Raw genomic sequence first — 21,530 nt, forward strand, 5'->3', positions numbered from 1 at the left:
CCTGTAAGTTCTTTATCATTGTGTTGTAATATCTATTTGTCTTTCCAGATGGAATATGAACTTCAGAGATCAGACATCTATGTTATTTATAGTTAATCCCCATTCTCTAGTGCAGTGCTAGACATGTACATTCCAAATAAAAAAAGCCCATGTTCAAATAATGAGTGGTTATTTAGTGTGCCAATAGCTTACTAAAATGGAAATAAGATAACAGGAAATTTGATGCCTTCCAATGATATTCCAAGTTTCTTTAGACAAAAATTAGATGCATAGGTAGAATATCTAAAAGCTAGTTAAAATGTGTCTCATGTATATATGAAAAATGCTGTGTCCCTCATTATCATCTTAAAAAATCATAAAATATTGTAAAATTAAACAGGTACACCCTTTAAATGTTTCCAAGTTAATTCTTTCACTGAGGAACATTGTCTGAGAATACTAACAAAAATTGTCCGTCATTTAATAAATTATTTATTTTATTTATTTCCATTTCAGTCAACAACTGGAAAAGTGGCCTATAAAAACAAGCCCACCTGTTTTTATTGTATCTTATCTGATTCCCCTTTGCAAATACAGGATTTTTTTTTTAAATGGAAGGTTTGTGGTAGCCTGGTGTTAAGCAAATCTGTTGGTGTCATTTTTTAAAACACCATGCGCTTATTTTATATCACTGTGCCACATTTTGGTAATTCCCACAATATTTTGAACTTTTTCATTATTATTATATCTGTTCTAGTCATCCGTGAGCAGTGATCTTTTTAAAAATTTTTTAAATTTTTAATTATTACAGATACATAATGCTTGTGTATATTTATGGTATACATGTGATATTTTGATAGAAGCATGAAATTGTAATGATCAAATCAGGAAGAGAGCTTGATGTTACTACTGTAAATGTTTTGGAGCACCATAAACTGCACTTTTATAATATGCTGAAATTAACTTGCTAATGTGTGTGTTCTGACTGCTCCACCAGACTGGCCATTACCGTATCTGTCTCCCACTCCTCAGGCCTCTCTATTCCCTGAGATGCAATAATACTGAAATTAGGCCAATTAATAACCCTACAATGGCCTCTAAATGTTGAAGTGAAAGGAAGAATTGCATGTCTCTCACTTTAAATCAAAGGCTAGAAATCATTAAGCTTAGTGGGAAAAATATAGCAAAAGCCAAGATAGGCTGAAAGCTCAGCCTTTTACACCAAATATTTAGCCAGGTTGTAAGTATGAAGGAAATGTTCTTGAAGGAAATTAAAAGTGCTACTTTAGTGAATAAACGAATAATCATGCACCAAATATTTAGCCAAGTTGTGAGTACGAAGGAAATGTTCTCGAAGGAAATTAAAAGTTCTACTTTAGTGAATAAATGAATAATGTTTCACTAAACGGCTTTATTTCTGATATGAAGAAAGTTTCAGTTGTCTGGATAACAAATGAAAACAAGTACAATCTTCCTCCAAGCCAAAGCATAATTCAGAGCAAGATTCTCAGCCTTTTCAATTCTATGAAGATTGAGAGAGGCGAGAAAGCTGCAGTAGAAGTTAAGCTAGCAGAGGTTGGTTCACATGGCTTAAGGAAAGAACTTATCTCTATAACATAACAGTGCAAGGCGAAGCACCAAGTGCTGATGCAGAAACTGCAGAAAGTTATTAAGAAAACCTAAGATAGTGATGGTGGCAACACTAAACAAGGGATTTTCAATGTACATGAAACAGCCTCCTATGGAAAAAACATGCCATTTGCCACTTTCTTAGTGAGAAAGACGTCAATGCCTGACTTCAAACCTTCAAAGGACAGGTTTAGTTTCTTGTTAGGAGCTAACGTTGCTGGTGAAGCAGCATTTAAGTTGAAGAAAATGCTCATTTACCATTCTGAAAACCCTGAGGTCCTTAAGAATTATGCTAAATCACTCTGCCTGTGCTCTATAAATGAAAGAAGAAAACCTGTATGATAGCACACCTGTTTGCAGCATGGTTTGCTGAATATTTTCAGCCCATTGTTGAGAACGACTGCTCAGAAAACAGATTCCTTTTAAAATACTACTCCTCTTTCACAATGTACCTGGTCACCCATGAGCTCTGATGTAGATTTGCAAGGAGCCTAATGTGTTTTCATGCCTGCTAACAAAACATTCAGTCTGTAGTACATGAAGCAAGGAGTAATTTTGAGATTCAATTCTTATTAAGAAATATAAATATAAATATAAATATAAATATATATATATATATATATATATATAAATGTAAAAATTTAGCTGTCATAGACAGTGACCCCTCTGATGAATCTGGATCTGGGCAAATTAAATTAAAAACCTTCTGGAAAGGATTCACCATTCCAGATCTCATTAAGAACATTCATGATTCATGGAAGGAGGTCAATATATCAACTTTTAACCATTTTGGCGAAGGTGATTCCAGCCTTAAAGATTATTTCTCATGATTCCACCCTTCAGTGAAGGAGGTGAGGAACAAGATAACTAGAATTAGAAGTGAAGCTTTAACATGTGACTAAATTGCCACAATCTTATGGCAAAATTCAAATAGATAAAACGTTGCTTCTTTTTGACACCAAATATTTTGATTATTAGTATATATGTCATATTTAATGGACTTGAACATACAATATCTTGTTGAAAAACAAGCAAACAACAACAACAAACTTCTTATGTTTATAACTACTTCCAAACCATTAGTAATATTTCTCATAATGGGAAATATATTTCCCATTATTTTCAATTTAGACACACATGAATTGGCTTCACCTAACTTCCAAATGTAATATATAACATCAGAATATATATGCAATGAAATAAGAATACAATTTTTAAAAATTCTGGTGAGTAAATTCTGTTCTAGTTGGATTTTTTGTCAAATGCGTGTCATTGATATCTTGCTTATGGTCTTTATAATTTGGAGTAATACTCAGAATATCTCAACCCAATAGCAAGTTATCTCTAGATTTTCTTACTGAAAATTACATAAACAAAGCAAATACAATATTAATACACAAAAAGAAGCAACTATAATTTTAGTATTGGAATTAATAGCCTTACATCAAAATGTTAAACCAAAAGAGAAGTTGGTTGACAGTTGACTGAGATTCTGAAACTTTTCCAGGTAGGATTTAAATATATATTCATTAGGCTATTAATAAATCTAATGATATTTCTTATTAACATAAGAAAATTACTTTCATTTCTTCATGAATCATTGAAACATACTACTTGCCCAGCCTTCTTTAGTAACTTAATCATTCAAACTCTGCACTACTGAACACACTACTTGCTGTTTAGCAGTCTTACCATGCACTCTTTTGGATCTGTAACTTTGTCCATGCTACGTCCTCTAGATAAAATGTGCTTTTGCACTTTGCTGTGGAGATAACCTACTTTTTCTTTTTTTTTTTACAATGTCATCTTTCTCTGTAAATTATTCAGTTCCCCACCTTCTCACAGCTCACTTTCAGCTGCCCAAGTTAAGAAAGAATGCATTCCTCTCTTTACTGTACTATCTAGATTTGATACTAATTCCACTATTGAATATCACATTTTATGGCATGTATTTTGTGTGTGTCTCTGCCTATCCCCCACCTGAATATTGAATTCTGGAATTCAAAGAGTCTGTTGAAAAAGAGTCCATTCTTGCAGGGGCTAAGACATTAAGGATATGCCAGCTGAGACTGCAGAGTACATTTCCTCATGGGAGATACATTCTAGTGGGAGGAACAGACGATGGACAAACATATATTATTCTTAGAAGTAGTGACTTCTGTGAAAAATGAAAAAAAAAAGTTTAGATAATAATGATGGAGGTGCTGTTTAGATAGAATGTTCAGGGAAGACCTTGTTGAAGTGGTAAGACTGGATGAGGAACATGGTTCAACTTCTAAGAAAAAGTATTTTAAATAAAAGATAATAAAATTTGATTAAACAAAGTAGAACTGAAAATTTGGCTTTATAGCTTACTGATAATATATCTATGATCTCCAGTTTGATATAGTGGATTATGACTGACAATATCTCTATTTTTCAGGCATTTTTTTATGCCCACTACCTCCACATTTTTATAATTTAATTGCCACCAACAAAACATATATTTTTGATAAAGTGTGTGTGTGTGTGTGTGTGTGGGTGGGTGGGTGTGGGTGTGTGTGTGGCTTTGAGAAGGGAAGCTCACATATTCATGAGTATTCATGTGTCAGAATTGCACAGAATAAATTTGTTATGAGATTATTGGAGACTGGATCTACTGAGACAATCTCCTGTTCTCAACTTCCATGAATTTCCAATCCATATCACTTAGTAGATCTAATAAATATCTTTTAAAACACCTCATTATTTTATATTTCCGCCATGTAGCACATGAGAACAAATATATCATTATTGTGAGTATTCTGATGCAAATTATTACTTTTAAAATCATTTTTAATTGGTGGCATTTGTCTGGGAAGTAATAATTACATCAGATAGAAGGGAAGAGTTCTGAGAAGAAAATTAAACTAGGCAGACTGCTAAAATTAGTAAGATTTACCTCTATGCATATTTGCCACAAAATTTATGTTTTTATATACTTTATTTTTATCCATTGACTATTTTCCCTGTTAGGATCTATTGAATATTATTCGTGAGTTTAGAAATTACCCACTCACACCTGAGCATTAAAGTATATATACATAAGAACACCTTGGTGAATGATATCAGTTTACTTTAGGAAGAACTATGGATAATGTGGATTGATAGATTACTTTAACTAGAGTGCATTACTTTTGACTACTGCAGAATTTATTTCTCTCTTTTGCTAATTTGTACATTTTAAGTTTATTGATTTATTTTGGGCTTTATTCAATATACCAGTATAAATCTTCTATACAGCTGAGTTTTCTCAAATCTTTGTTTTCTCAAAACAAGTCAATTTTAAAGAAGATTATTCGTGGGTATTATCTATATGGACTTCATGGCTATCCCTTAAAATAGTTTAAGCTTATAGGATGGAAAGGGAGGACAGTTCATTGATAGTTTAATGTTTATTACCTCAGTGCTGTTACAGTGGAGATGATGCACTTAGCATTTAGCATTTAGATGATTTCTTCACTTTCCAGAGAGCTTGTGCTTCTCAGTGAGAAGGAAGGAACCAGGTAAATTATGTTGGAAGATATTGTAGCGGGGCATTTTTAGAGTTTCATCAAGAGAAATCTGTTTTCATGTTATAACATAGTCATCATCAAACCTTAATAATCATTACGCTATAAATCCAAATACTGGATAGAAAATATTCTTAATAATATCTCCTAGTATGGTAACATTCAATCCAGTTAAAAGACTAGCAACATTGTGCTTTGGAGTTATTTGCTAAACTTGTTTGCTTAGGTGCTTTAGAACAACTTATACCTCATTTGTATAGCTATTGTGTACCCCAATTTGATTTAATTTTACTTTGGTTTAGTTAAGTTGCATTTACTATATTTCTGTTTTAAAATATTTAAGAGACCATATTGTTGACTCATGCATTTATTTTAAATCCATACTTCTCAGACTGTCTTTGCCAATCTTTTTTTTTTTTTTTTTTTTTTTTTTTTTTGGGTTTTTGTTTTTTTTGCCCAGGCTGGAGTGCAATGGCGAGATCTTGGCTCACCGCAACCTCCACCTGCTGGATTCAAGCCATTCTCCTGCCTCAGCCTCCCGAGTAGCTGGGAATACAGGCATGTGCCACCATGCCCAGCTAATTTTGTATTTGTAGTGGAGACGGGGTTTCACTATGTTGGTCAGGATGGTCTCGAACTTCTGACCTCATCATCCACCCACCTTGGCCTCCCAAAGTGCTGGGATTACAGGCATGAGCCACCGCACCCAGCTGCCAATCTTTATCATACTGTGTGCTAGAGCTTTTAGTCATCTTACATTACTGGGCTGGATTTCATGAAATATGCTGATGTAATTAATATGTAGCATTTGGGAATTCTTCCAAGAAATAACATAGTACAATGTAAAACATGAATAGTTTTCAATTGTTTAGCTTTAACACATGACTCAATATATTACTTATTTTAAGTCAAGTTCACTTTATTAGAAAATTTTCTGAAAGAATGTTAAAAATAAGTTATACTTAGAAATATAAACGTCCTGCTATTATGAACAAGACCTAAGTCTTTCTAAGGTAAGAATGTTTTCAAATGAATCATGAATAACAAATGTTTCTGATTACTCATGAATTCTTAAATAATTAAATAATCACTATTTTCTTTATAATGTTTTCTAATTTAAAGTAAATATTTTAAACATGAAGTTATAGTTTGTAAAACAAAACTGTGGAAAATATATATTGCCATTGTGAATAATGTAACATTAAAGCAATAAAAGCAAATTGGAACAGTTTTTATTTACAAATCCTAAATAAGTCTCCAGTGAAAGGAGTTCATACAACTTTGACAGAGATTTTACCCTTAAGTTTCCTTCTCACTTTGTAAATCTATTGTCATTCTTCCCATTCTACTAAATTAATTACTAATTTATCTTCTCCAAATTCTTGCTTTTTAAATACTTCTTGTTTATAGAATATTTAGGCAGGTTTTAATTGGTAATTTTTAATTATATAAAGCTGAATAAATAGAGAACTTGATTTTAGAAAACAAATAAAATGAAATATAATATCAATAAAAAGCCCATTCAGTTATAGGTAAATTAAGCCTAAGATTGTTACAAATTGATGATGACAAAACTCAACAAGGATTGGCTCAACCATGCCAAGCTGTATGTGTGATTCTTCTCACCTACTCTTGCAAAAAGCAATGCCCTTAAAATCTCCTCTGTCTTCCAAAGTTCTGACAAAACACTCAGCTTCCACAATTAGCCAACCACCTTTCCGTCTACTACAAAAAGAAAATAAATCATCAGAGATTGAACATGTTTAATTTGTCATATCAAACTTAGATACCTCCTGCATCTATGACTAAGCCTTCCTGTTCCCACCAGTTGTATTACAGAGACTGATCTTCTATCTAAATTTTGCCCCCATTTATATTCTATCACACTCACTCTTTCATTACCTTATAAAATCAGTCATGCGATCTCTTCCTTTTAACCTAATCCTCTCCATTTCTACTATGTATCTTTCATCATTTATATAGTCTTAAATTTCAGTGATATGAATAACAATATAATATTATAAAACTAAACAAAATAAAACAAAAAGCCAGGAAACAACAAACACAAAACCTCTGTGGACTTTAGTTTCCAGATATACACCATAACAGGCTTTTCATTCCTAGTCATGTTTCCATCATGTAATTTTTACCACTTAATACATGTCTCAATCACCCTCCTCTCTTCCTTAAATAGCTTGAATTGGACTTTTGATTCCATATGAGCACCAAAAAACATTTTAACTGAGGTCAGTTATTCTATGTTAATATAATGAATAGACATTTTCTTAGACATAATTGTACTTGACTTCCCAGAATAATTCTATACTATTGAAAATTTTCTTCCAAATAATATGTTCCTTGGGATTCCATAATTCGTTGATCTCTTGATTTTTCTCCCATAATTTTTTATGCTTCCATCCTCTTTTGTTGGCTAATTCAACTTTATATTTTTCTAACACATTTTACAATACTCAGGTCTAGATTAGTGAGCTTTACTCTATGTTCTAATTTATAAACTGATAATTTACACATATGCTGGTGGCTTAAAACTTTATGCACCTTGTTGAAATATGTCCTATTAGTTTTATTTACCTACTTTGAATCCTTGCACATATAATCAAAATAATTTCAAAGTCAACATTTTTAAAAATCATAATAATGAAAATTCGACGTTGTTTATTTCTTAAGAGACAGAGTAACACAATGTGACACTAAGGACGTGCACAACTAGAAGAATGGAGTTACCTGTAACTAAGATGAAAAAGATGGTCAAGGAAGTAAGGGAAGACCAGAAATTCAGTTTGAAACATTACAGATAGGTTATGTTATTAGAAATCCAATAGGGATGTTGAAAGGCAGTAGAATATGTGAGTCTGAAGTTCAATGATGAGGCTTGGTTTAGATATATAAATCCTTAGCAATAGAATGAAACTTAAGGCTAGGACACTGGACGAGATTGCTAAAAGAATGAACTGTATGGAAGAAAGATAAGACCTCAATGCCTAGGGAACTAGTGCTTAGGAAATGGGGAAGCAGTAAAGGAGACTCAGTAGGGGTAGCCAGGGAACTCGAAGAAAATCTGAGTGTGTGGCAGTGCTGCAAGACAGGTGAAGAAGGAATAAGTGTTTCTTCTTGGGCAATGTTCCTCATCTTACAGATATTTCCATCCTTCTAGTAGCTCAGATATTTGGAGTCATCCTTGTCAGCTCTGTTTCTCACAGCGAAGCTTTAATCTATCAGCAAGCCTTGCTCTAAGCAGGTATTCCAAATACACTGCTACCACATTGTTCTATGCGTTTGTCTCTGATCACCTGAATTACTGCAATACCTTCTTTACTGGCCTCCTTGACTTTGTCCTTGCCCTTTCAACCTATTCTCAATAGAGAGCCAAAGTGATTCTATTTAAATGTAATCCAGATAACCACCCCTGGATAATTACTTCCTGAGAAGATATGTATGTATTTTCTCAGCTATCTCAGAGTAAAAACCAAAGTCCTACCAAATGCCCCAAGTGCCAGTCTGTCTGGTCCCTATTACCACTGGGATTGTATTTCCTACTAAATTCCCTTCCCTCAATCCAGTCCACATGCAGTGGTCTCTTTAATATTTTTGAAAATGCTAAGAACTCTTGTATGTAACTCAGGACATTTGAAAATTTTTTCTCTGCTGGGACATGTTTTTCACACATACATGCTTGGATCATACTTATCTCATTCAGAATTTTATTCAAAAATCAATTTACCACTGTGGCTATACATATAATTGCAGTCACTCCACTCCAACACTGTCACCTTCTGTAGCATATCTTTTCAAAATAAAGTTTATGCAGTATGCTCCAAGAGGACACAAATTTTTTCTATTTTGTTCATCACTGGGAATTGTGTCTGGCACATAGAATATGATCCATACATATTTGGTGAAAGAATGAATGACTAAATGACTGATTGAATGAATGAATTAGAGGAGAGGGAAGGAAAGAGAGATTCTCACTAACAAATACTCTTTCAGAAAACTTAAGCCTGCTAGTTATATGATTATGAAAAACTATTATATTTTTAATACAAGTAACTTATGTTTAAATTTTAGTTTAAGTGACCAACAGATACCCTAAATTAAACAACTAGTAAAGAGCAGAACAATTCAAATACAGAGGTTGGGTGAGTTAGGATGAGGTAACTAGAACACCAGATTTTAAAGTCTAACAGAATTATATCACTAGATTAGCTGATTCAAAAAATATACATTTGTCATTATCCATTTTATTTTCTAGATCTAAATCTGGGATTAATGTTTGCAGCAAAATCAGTTCTTCCTATTTTCTTACTCTTTTACCAAAATTTATTGGCATTCATGCAGTTCTGCAGTTCAGTTTATATGTCATTGTCATTTTCTCTTAGAAACATATTTCAAAGTTATTTTCAGTGTGAGACCCTGAAACTTTAGACAGAGTAAACTGTGCTTGCATATTAATTGCGAAGTTAGTGCACAATATCCAGTTTAAAACTTGAAAGCAAGTGAATTCTTTTGGGGTTGCCTGGTAACTAATGAGGAGAATGTCAAATTGAGAGACATGTCTGACTGGAGCAGCCTTTTGAATAAATAATAGAATTGTTGTCAACTTTAGCCTTAAGAAGTGAGACGGGGTCCAATTATAAGTTAAACGAAAGAAAAGACCGTTGAAAAATCTTTTGTACCCTCTTAGTAAAATTTGGCATTATGTTTGTGCCGAAACTTTTCCTTCACCAATTTATGATTAACGTAGAGCCATTTTAAGGAAATTCTGAAGGCGTTATTTAATATCTGTTAGACTTAAATGGAATGGCCTAAGGCATTTGAGAGGCATGATTATTTATTATTCATTAATAATTTGTTTATTTATAAATCCATATTCATCTAATTTAGTGATTTCCTAGAGAAATCTATGCCCAGGAAGAGTTATTACTACTCCAATAAAATATTTTACATAAGGTGGAGTGTGGGGCTCACCACTCTAATCTTAGCACTTTGGGAAGCTGAGGCAGGAGGATTGCTTGAGTCAAGGAGTTCAAGACCACGTTGGGCTAAGTAAGGAAGCCTCGTCCCTACAAAACAAAAATAATAATAATAAAAATATCCTAGCATAATGATACATGCCTGTAGTCCTAGCTACTTGGGAGGCTGAGGTGGGAGATCACTTGAGCCTGGGAGATCGAGGCTACAGTCAACCACGTTTATGCCATTGTACTCCAGCCTGGGCAACAGAGCAAAATGCTCTCTCAAAAAAATTATATGCATTTCTTTAAAGGTGAGAATCATGTTCCTGGGAATATGTACAAAAAACACTTTAATAATCCTTCGATAGTGAAACTATATCAAACTGTTGATCACGTATTTACTTACATATTTTGACCTATTTTCTGTTTTATTTCCAGCAGGAAAAAAATCAAGAAGGTTCAAGAATCAAAGGTAAGAAATTATTGCTTTAACAGTTATATACATTCATAAAAGAAGGAAAAAAGAGATATGATGCCATTTTGAATGAAAAGTTAAAAATGAGAAATTAGTGATCATTTTAAATATTCAGTGTGATTTTAAAGCCATTTTGAGCCCTTCGAGGATTCTCCAGGGTCAACGAATAGTCTGTGTGGATGTTTTTCATCTTTATATAGTGCTCTTGAAAACTCCAACATTTTTTTTTTTGTTTATTCCCTATATTATGGTGCTTGAATTCCTCCACCAACCTTTGTCCCCACAGGTTGGTGTTCTGTCACTTCTTTGTATTGGCAAATTGATTTCATCAAAATGTGTTTCATGAAGACTCAACTATGTAGTCACTGCCGTCTAGTTAATTTTTCACAAAAAGGTTAGAACATATTTATACATTAAATGTTGGCGATAGCTCTCAGTATGGCATAGGCAACATTATTCTAATGTTGGAAGACTCTTTCCTCTACAGTCACATTCTTAAATTTTGAAGTTTACTCATTGAGATAATAAATTACATAGATTGTCATCTTTCAATAAAAGGCTTCCATTAACTCATGCTTCTGCTGATCATAATGATGGCACACCACAGACTTTTCTTAGGTTGATTCCTCTGGCCTCTCCATTCAGGCACTGGCTCTTCTTCTTCTACATTTTGGGCTTCCCAAAGGCATCCCAGCCCCAAGCCTGTCTATGGAGTAAAGCACAATTGTCCAGTTTCTTTCCCTCCTTTTTGAATAGAAAGATATGTGCTGTTTTTACCTTTTTCAATGTTCTGCAAAAATTAAAAAAACAAATATGAAGTAGTTATTAAGCTTACATAGTCTTCTGAAATAGGGAAAGGATAGTAACACTTTGGAGGGTCTCTGCAATCTTGCTTATTTATAACAAGTCCAAATAAAATCCTCTCTGCATATTTTCCCACAACTGACTGATTTTACAATATTTTTTTCCATGTTGGTTCGTCTGCGTGCCTATATTGCTGAAGAGTTAAAAACACATGCATTTGCATTTAGAAAAAATTTGGCTATATTTATTTTGTTCAAATGAATTATGTAAGACATTTCTTCCAGGGATTCCCAGACTATTTTTGTGCATTTTCAGCAAAATGAAGTATTGTTTGTTATTTTATATGTGAAATTATTATACTTATTTATCCTCAAAGCACTCATATTAACTCCAAGCTTTATACTTTTGTATTCAAAAGGGAATTTTTACTTCAAGATTTGCTGTATGATGTGCATTTAAATGATACATGCATTTTAAGCTTACTGAGTATGCATCTTCCTTCTCATGAAGGGTTCCAGTGTTTTAGGTGTATCTTAAATCATATTTGTATTCTGTTACAGTAGAAATAAATGTAGTGTAGCTTTCTTCTTGACGCATGATTGCCTTGGGGTATAAAAATCATATCGTCTGAAGTAGTAGAAATTATGTTTTTCCAACTACTATCTAGGCACATGTTTTCTTTTATAATGCAATAAAAATTTCAAGATGATGCTTGTCACTCCATTCACTATTATTAGCTAGCACATGGTTCAGAACTTTCACACACATTGTGGCGTTTAGACTTCTAACTTCTAAGTATGTCAGATATACATGTTTACATCATGACTCATTGCTTATTTCTCCTTAGAAGAGCACTACATTTTCCTTGACTATTTATGGGAATCATCTTGAAGTGTTATTTTACAAGAAATTAGGAATGACTTCTTAAAAATGTTTTCAAATGTTAATATGAAAAGATAAAAACCCATTTTGAACCTTGAAAGCTATAGTTTACCCATTGGTAGATGACAAAAACTCTGAAAATCAAATATTTTATATTCATTGATTACTAATTTTTGAAATGTGAGCTATGTCCTCATTTGAGCTCAATTATCAGCTAGTAATTACTAGCTCAATTATCAGCTAATAATTCTCTGAAGTTCCTAATTGTTAACCTCATTTATCCAAACACATTTATTACATTGTCAGGAGTATGTCTCCAGGAAGTCGTAGTCTTATTTTCTTCATTCTGTGTCTATTTCTGCTAATGACAGCAACACCAATGTAATGATATCAGGACCCGGAACTTTTATTAACACATAAAACATTTGTTAAAGATAACCTTGCATAAAATTGCATCGAAGGTTATAACAGAAAAATGAGGTAGTCCTACAGGTTTGAAAGAAAAGGTCAACTATTAGGCAGCCATATTTAGTAAAGCATTCTTCAGTCATACAACAGATAAAGCATGTTAAAATATTGTACATTAAGTGTTTAAAATGCATTGAGAATGTTATAACTATTATTAGACAATGTTTTCCTTTGAAGAACATATCTAAAATAAGAAGCATAATAAATTAGTTCACCCCTAATATTTCTTAGAGAAGCATTTAAATTTATGATTTCTTTATTCAGTTATATTTGAAAGCATCTCTCTAGAGTTCTCAGAGAAAATGGTAACTGATTTTGAAATCTAAGTAATTATTGGTTCTACAAAAAACTTAGTCAACTTAATAAAGTTTTTAATTTTCTAAATCATGTAAAAGGTTTATGACAACCATAATGATAATATCCTTTGTGGAAAGTGCCTGTATGATTACACTCTTGAATGTTTCTCAGTATCAGCCTGACCCTTGCTCTGTAAATAAAAGGATGTCAGACTGTCCATCCACTGAAAAAGTTCAGTTGCTTTTATCACACAATTTTCTCCTCCTATCTTTTCAAATGGACACTCTTGCCTTTACGCATTCAGAAGTGATAAAATTAAAGTACGTCTCTTTTTCATTTCCAGTTATATTTTGATTAAGATTCTGCAATTAAGAGACACTGAGCCCCAAAGTTATCCTAATGACTACTTCCATATATTTTAATACTTACATTTTGGTAAATATCTATTAGATTTCAGACATTCTATTGAGTTTTCTACATGTATCATCTCATTTTAATCTTCAAATACATATCATTAAATAAGGCTTAGCATTGATACATGCCAGCATTTTGAGAAATCATTTTCAAAGTACACAATACAGGCTGGGTTTGGTGGCTTATGCCTGTAATCCCAGCACTTTAGAAGACCAAGGCAGGCAGATCACTTGAGGTCAGGAGTTTAAGAGCAGCCTGACCAACACGGTGAAACCCAATCTCTATTAAAAAAAAAACTTAGCCAAGCATGGTGGTGCATGACTGTAATCAGGAAGCTGAGGAAGGAGAATTGCTTGAAGCCAGGAGGAAGTTGCCGTGAGCAGAGATTGTGTCACTGCACTCCAGCCTGGGCAACAGAGAGAGACTCTGTTTCTTAAAAAAAAGAAAAGGAAGAATTTAGATCATTAATGCCATTTTTGTTCTTCCCTAAAATGGGTCATATCTTATTTAACAAATTACTAATTGTACATTAGGTAAATTTAGCATACTGTTATTAATGGTGCCTTTTGTTACAAATTTTATTGATAAGAATTTTATTATGTGTTATTTTCTTTTAATCGTGTGGTTACAAACATTGACACTATTGCAAATTTATATACATACTGTTCAGTGATTCATAAATATTGACACTGTTGCAAATTTATATACATAATGTTCAGTGCTTCATAACTTTAAGAAAAAATCGATGACGATAAACATGTCACAGTAGTGTTCTAAGGCGGTATCTAGGACTTGTGCCAGCTTGCTTACTAAACACTTATCTTTGAGAAGTGACATAACATCCCTTGATATAATTCTTCTTTTATGGTAAACCCATGATATTAAAAGTCTTTTACATATATGACATTCCAAGGCTTATAATTTTACAAGGACATTAAACAATGCTATTATTATAAACATCTATCTTTCAAAACTCTATAATTCTCTGTAAGATTAATGTGACAACGATTATATCACATATATCGGTGTACATGAAAAGGGTAAGCCACAAAGTTGTTCCTCCTATAAAGCATATGTTTCTATGTATATGAAACCATAGGAAAACATTATGTTAAGATCATATCTAATCAAATTAAAAGTATGTATTTGAGTCAATAAATGAACTATGATGCCTGAAGTCTACACATACACACACGCTTATATGTACATATATAGTACTTTCAGTTAAAAAAAATTTTTTTTAGCAGACAGCTTGTTTCTAGTTTTCTTTTAAACTTTATTTATTTATTTATACTTTAAGTTCTGGAATACATGTGCAGAAGATGCTGGATTGTTACATAGGTATACACGTGCCATGGTGGTTTCCTGCATCCGTCAACCTGTCATCTATAATTAGGTATTTCTCCTAATGCTATCCCTCCCCTAGGCCCCACCCCCACAGGCCCTGGCTTGTGTTCTTCCCCTCTTGGTGTTCTTATTGTTCAACCCTCACTTATGAGTGAGAACATGCGGTATATGGTTTTCTGTCCCTGTGTTAATTTGCTGAGAATGATGGTTTCCAGCTTTATTCATGTCACTTAAAAGGATGTGAACTCATCCTTTTTATGGCTTCATAGTATTTCATAATGTATATGTGCCACATTTTCTTTCTACAGTCTATCATTGGTGGGCATTTGGGTTGGTTCCAAGTCTTTGCTATTGTGAACAGTACTGCAGTAAACATATGTGTGCAAATGTCTTTATAGTAGAATGATTTATAATCCTTTGTGTATATACCCTGTAATTGGATTACTGGGTCAAATGGTATGTCTAGCTCTAGATCCTTGAGGATTCACCACGTTGACTTCTGCAATGGTTGAACTAATTTACACTCCCACCAACAATGTAAAAGCATTCCTATTTGTCCACATCCTCTCCAGCATGTGTTGTTTCCTGGCTTTTTACTGATTGCCATTCTGACTGGCATAAGGTTGTACCTAATTGTAGTCTTAATTTGCATTTCTCTAATGACCAGTGACAATGAGCTTTTTTTTCATGTGTTTGTTGGCTACATGTCTTCTTTTGAAAGGTGTCTGTTCACATCCTTTGCCCACTTTTTGATGGGGATGTTTTTTTCTTATAAATTTGTTTAAGATCCTTGTAGATTCTGGTTATTAGCACTTTGTCAGATGGATAGATGGCAAAATTTTTCTCCCATTCTGTAGGTTGTCTGTTCACTCTGATGATAGTTTCTTTTGTTGTGCAGAAGCTCTTTCGTTTAATTAGTTTGTCATTTTTGTCAATTTTGACTTTTGTTGCCATTGCTTTTGGTGTTTGAGTTATTAATTCTTTGCCCATGCCTATGTCCTGAATGGTACTGCCTAGGTTTTCTTCTAGAGTTTTTATGATTTTAGATCTTATGTTTAAGTATTTAATCCATCTTGAGTTAATTTTTGTTTAAGGTGTAAGGAAAGGGTCCAGTTTCAGTTTTCTGCATATGGCTAGCCAGTTTAACCAACTTCATTTATTAAATAGGGAATCCTTGCCCCACCGCTTGTTTTTTTCAGGTTTGTCAAAGATCAGATGGTTGTAGATTTGTGGCTTTACTTCTGTAACCTCTGTTTTATACAGAGACCAATAGGTCTCTGTAACTGTTTTGGTACCAGTACCAATTTGTTTTTGTTACTGTAGCCTTGTAGTATAGTTTGAAATCAGGTAGCATGATGCCTCCAGCTGTGTTCTTTTTACTAAGGATTGTCTTGGCTATATGGGCTCTTTTTTGGTTCCATATGAAACTTAAAGTAGTTTTTTTCCTAATTCTGTAAAAAAGTCATGGGTAGCTTGATGGGGATAACATTGAATCTATAAATTACTTTGGGCAATATGGCCATTTTCATAATATTGATTCTTCCTATCCATGAGCATGGAATGTTTCTCCATGTGTTTGTACCTTCTCTTATTCCTTTGAGCAGGGGTTTGTCATTCTCCTTGAAGAGGTTCTTCACATCCCTTGAAAGGTGTAGTACTAGGTAGTTTATTCTCTTTGTAGTAATTGTGAATGGGAGTTCACTTATGATTTTGCTCTCTGTTTGTCTGTTATTGGTGTGTAGGATTGCATGTGATTTTCACACACTGATTTTGTATCCTGAGACTGCTGAAGTTGATTATCAGCTTAAGGAGATTTTGGCCTGAGATGATGGGGTCTTCTAAGTATACAATCGTGTAGTCTGCAAATAGAGACAATTTGACTTCCTCTTTTCCTAATTGAATATCCTTTATTTCTTTTTCTTTCCTGATTGCCCTGGCCAGAACTTCCAATCATATGTTGAATAGGAGTGATGAGAAAAGGCATCCTTGGCTTGTGCTGGTTTTCAAAGGGAGTACTTCCAGCTTTTGCCCATTCAGTATGATATTGACTGTGGGCTTGTCATAGATAGCTCTTATGATTGGAGATACATTTCCTCAATATCTAGTTTATTGAGAGTTTTTAGCATAAACGGGTATTGAATTTTCTTGAAGGCCTTTTTTGCATCTGTTGAGATAATCATGTGTTTTTTGTCATTGGCTCTGTTTATGTGATGGATTATATTTATTGATTTGCATATGTCAAAACACCCTTGCATCCCACGGATGAAGCCAACTTGATCCTGGTAGATAAGTTTTCTGATGTGCAGCTGGATTAGGTTTGCCACATTTCATTTAGGATTTTCACATTGATGTTTATCAGGAATATTGACCTGAAATTTTCTTTTTTGTTTTGTCTCTGCCAGGTTTTGATATCAGAATGAGGCTGGCCTCATAAAATAAGTGAGGGTGAAGTTCCTCTTTTTCTATTGCTTGGAATAGTTTCAGAAGGAATTGTACCAGATTTTCTTGTACCTCTGGTAGAATTCTGCTGTGAAACTGTCTGATCATAAGATTTTTTTTGATAGATAGGCCATTAATTACTGCCTCAGTTTCCGAACTCGTCATTGGTCTATTCAGGGATTCAGCTTCATCTTGGTTTAGTCTTGGGAAGGTGTATGTCCAGGAATTTATCTATTTCTTTGAGACTTTCTAATTTATTTGTGTAGAGGCATTTGTAGTGTTCTCTGATGGTAGTTTTTATTTCTTTGACATCAATGGTGATATCCCTTATATCATTATTTTGTCTACTTGATTCTTCTCTCTTCTTTATTAGTCTGGTTAGCAGTCTATCTATTTTGCTAATCTTTGAAACATCCAGCTCCTGGATTCATTGATTTTTCAAAGGGTTTTTTGTGTCTCTGTCTCCTTCAGTTCTGCTCTGTGCTTAGTTATGTCTTTTCCTCTGCTAGCTTTTGAATTCGTTTGCTCTTGCTTCTCTAGTTTTTTAAATTGTGATATTAGAGTGTTAATTTTAGATCTTCCCACTTCATTTTGTGGACATGTAGTGCTATAAATTTGCCTCTAAACACTGTTTTAGCTGTGTCCCAGAGAATTTGGTACATTGTGTCTTTGTTCTCATTGGTTTCAAAGATCTTATTTATTTCTGCCTTAATTTTTTTTATTTACCCCGTCGTCATTCAGGAGCAGGTTGTTTAGTTTCCATGTTGTTGTGTGGCTTTGAGTGAGTTTCTTAATCCTGAGTTCTAATTTGATTGCACTGTGGTCTGAGAGGCTGTTTGTTATTATTTCTGTTTGTTTGCATTTGCTGAAGAGTGTTTTACTTGCGATTATGTGGTCAGTTTTAGAATCAGTGCAATATAGTGCCAGAAAAAATGTATATTCTGTTGATTTGGGGTGGAGTGTTTGTAGATGTCTATTAGGTCTGCATGGTCCACAGCTGAGTTGAAGTCCTAAATATCCTTGTTAATTTTCTGTCTCTTTGATCTGTCCAGTGTTGACAGTGGGGTGTTAAAGTTTCCCACTATTATTGTGTGGGAGTGTAAGTCTCTTTGTAGGTGTCTAAGAACTTGCTTTATGAATCCAGGTGCTCCTGTATTGCATGTATGTGTATTTATGATAGTTAGCTCTTCTTGTTGCCTTGATCCCTTTACCATTAGGTAATGCCCATCTTTGTCTTGTTTGAACTTTGTTGGTTTAACGTCTGTTTTATCAGAGCCCAGGATTGCAATCTCTGCTTCTTTTGCTTTCCATTTGCTTGGTAAGTCTTCCCCATCCCTTTATTTGAGGCTATGTGTCTTTGCACATCAGATGAGTGTCCTGAATACAGCACACTGATGGGTCTTGACTCTTTATCCAATTTGCCAGTTTGTCTCTTTAAATTGGGGCATTTAGCCCAGTACATTTATGGTTAATATTATTTGTGAATGTGATCCGGTCATTATGATGCTAGCTGATTATTTTGTCTGTTAGTTGATGCAGTTTCTTCATAGTGTTGATGGTTGTTACAATTTGGTATGATTTTGCAGTGGCTGGTACTGGTTGTTCCTTTCCAGATTTAGTACTTCCTTCAGGAGCTTTTATAAGGCAGGCCTGTTGGTGAAAAAATCTCTCAGCATTTTCTTGTCTGTAAAAGCTTTTATTTCTCCTTCAGTTATAAAGCTTAGTTTGGCTGCATATGAAATTCTGGGTTGAAATACTTTTCTTTGTGATTGTTGAATATTGGCCTCTACTCTTTTCTCGCTTGTGGGATTTCTGCAGAGAGATCCGTGATTAGTATGATGGGCTTCCCTTTGTGGGTAACCCAACCTTTCTCTCTGGTTGCCCTAACATTTTTTCCTACATTTCAACTTTGGTGAATCTTCAAACTTGGTGAATCTGATGATTATGTGTCTTTGAGTTGTTCTTCCTGAGGAGTATCTTTGTGGTGTTCTCTATATTTCCTGAATTTGAATGTTGGCCTGTCTTGCTAAGTTGGGGAGTTCTCCTGGATAATATTCTGAAGAGTGTTTTCCAACTTGGTTCCATTCTTCCCATCACTTTCAGTTACATCAATCAAACCTAGGTTTGGTCTTTTCACATAGTCTCATATTTCTTAGAGGCTTTGTTTATTTGCTTTCATTTTTTTTTCTAATTTTATTTTCACTCTTTTTTTCATTAAGTTGATATTTAATCTCTGATTTCCTTACTTCTCCTTGATCGATTCAGCTTTTGATACTTGTGAATGCATAACAAAGTTCTTGTGCTGTATTTTTCAGCTCCATTAGGTCATTTATGTTCTTCTCTAAACTGGTTATTCTAGTTAGCAATTAATCTAACCGTTTTTCAAGGTCCTTAGCTTCCTTGCATTGGGTTAGAACCTGCTCCTTATGCTCCTTTAGCTCAGAGTAGTGTGTTATTACGCACCTTCTGAAGTCTATTTCTGTCAATTCATCAAATTCATTTTCTTTCCAGTTTTGGTCCTTTGTTATTGAGGAGCTGTGATCCTTTAGAGGAGAAGAGGTGCTCTGGTTTTTGTAATTTTCAGTCTTTTTTGCGCTGGTTTTTCCTCATCTTTGTGGATTTATCTACCTTTGTCTTTCATGTGGTGACCTTTTAATGACGTTTCCGTGTGGACGTTCTTTTTGTTGATGTTGATGCTATTCCTTTCTGTTTGTTAGTTTTTCTTCTAACAGTCAGGCCCCTCTGCTGCAGCTCTGCTGGAGTTTGCCATAGATCCATTCCAGACCCCTTTGCCTGGGTATCACCAGCAGAAACCATAGAAGAGCAAAGACTGCTGCCTGTTCCTTCCTATGGAAGCTTCATCCCAGAAGGGGCTCCTACCAGATGCCAGCTGGAGCTGTCCTGTACGAGCTGTCTGTGGACCCCTGCTGGGAGGTGTCTCCCAGTTTAGGAGACATGGAGGTCAGGGATCCATTTGAGGAGGCAGTCTGTTCCTTAGCAGAGGTTGAATGCTGTGCTTGGAGATCCGTTGCTCTGCTCTCTTCAGAGCCAGCATGCAGGAGCGTTTAAGTCTGATGAAGCTGCACCCACAGCTGCCCCTTCCCTCAGGTGCTCTGTCCCAGGGAAATGGGAGTTTTATTTATAATCCCCTGACTGGGCTGCTGCCTTTCTTTCAGAGATGCCCTGCCCAGAAAGGAGGAATCTAGAGAGGCAGCCTGGCTACAGTGGTTTTATGGTGCTGTGGTGGGCTCCACCCAGTCCAAACTTCCTGGGCTTTGTTTATACTGTAAGGAAGAAAATGCTTACTCGAGCCTCAGTAATGTCAGACGCTCCTCTCCCAACCAAGCTCTAGCATCCCAGGTCAACTTTAGACTGCTCTGCTAGCAACAAGAATTTTAAGCTGGTGGATCTTAGCCTGCTGGGCTCCATGGGGGTGGGATCTTCTGAGCTAGACCACTTGGCTCCCTGACTTCAGCCCCCTTTCCAGGGTAATGAATGGTTCTGTCTCAATGGTATTCCAGGTGCCACTGGGGTATGAAAAGTCAACTCCTGCAGCTAACTCACTGTCTGCCCAAACAGCTGCCCAGTTTTGTGCTTGAAACCCAGAGCTCTGGTGGTGTAGGTACCTGAGAGAATCTCCTGGTCTGCAGGTTGCAAAGACCTTGGAAAAAGCATAGTATCTGTGCTGGAATGCATTCTCCCTAACAGCACAGTCCCCTTGGCTAGGGGAGGGAGCTCTCCAACACCTTGCACTGCTCAATTGAAGCAACACCCCACCCTGCTTCTGCTCACACTCTGTGGGTTGCACCCATTGTCTAATCCGTCCCAAATGAGAGAAGCCAGGTACCTCAGTTGGAAATGCAGAAATCACTGGGCTTCTGTGTTGATCTTCCTGGGAGCTACAGACCAGAGCTATTCCTATTTGGCCTTATTGCCAGCCACACCTCAGTTTATTTTTATGCAACCATGTGTTCAGATTCTCCTTGATTTTCTTTATTGTATATTGGTACCTCGGATCACTGAAGATCACCTAATGTATCCAGGGACATATATTTATATCAATCAAGTCAGAGGGACATTGCTGTGAGGATCAAAATACTGAATTCTAAATCTGGAATACCTGAATATTCAGAGCTCTTTCCAGTAGAATAATCTCACAGTTTCTGAGGTTGGCTCTCTAGTTCAAGCTCAGGTAGCCAGTCAGTAATGATGAGTAGATAGAAATGGGCCTTCAGATTTTTAGTACTGAAAGTCATTTGCTACATTATATTGACTGATTAAAATGTCATGTAA

At 34.9% G+C, this 21,530-nt stretch overlaps 1 protein-coding gene across 4 annotated transcripts in view; it reads left to right on the plus strand.

Moving 5' to 3' along the window:
• Positions 1-21,530, plus strand: part of FSTL5 (follistatin like 5) — an 807,250-nt gene that overhangs the window by 127,385 nt on the left and 658,335 nt on the right. For 2 of the 4 annotated variants that reach the window (XM_032248526.1, XM_032248528.1), the window contains exon 3: positions 10,550-10,583. In XM_032248526.1, coding sequence (XP_032104417.1) covers positions 10,550-10,583 — 34 coding nt within the window. The remainder of the gene's footprint in view (positions 1-10,549; positions 10,584-21,530) is intronic. The other 2 variants (XM_032248527.1, XM_032248529.1) reach the window with 1 other exon arrangement.

The sequence above is a fragment of the Sapajus apella genome, unplaced genomic scaffold (assembly GCF_009761245.1).
Source record: "Sapajus apella isolate SASKATOON/1434 unplaced genomic scaffold, GSC_monkey_1.0 scaffold67, whole genome shotgun sequence".
In the NCBI taxonomy this organism is placed as follows: Eukaryota; Metazoa; Chordata; class Mammalia; order Primates; family Cebidae; genus Sapajus; species Sapajus apella.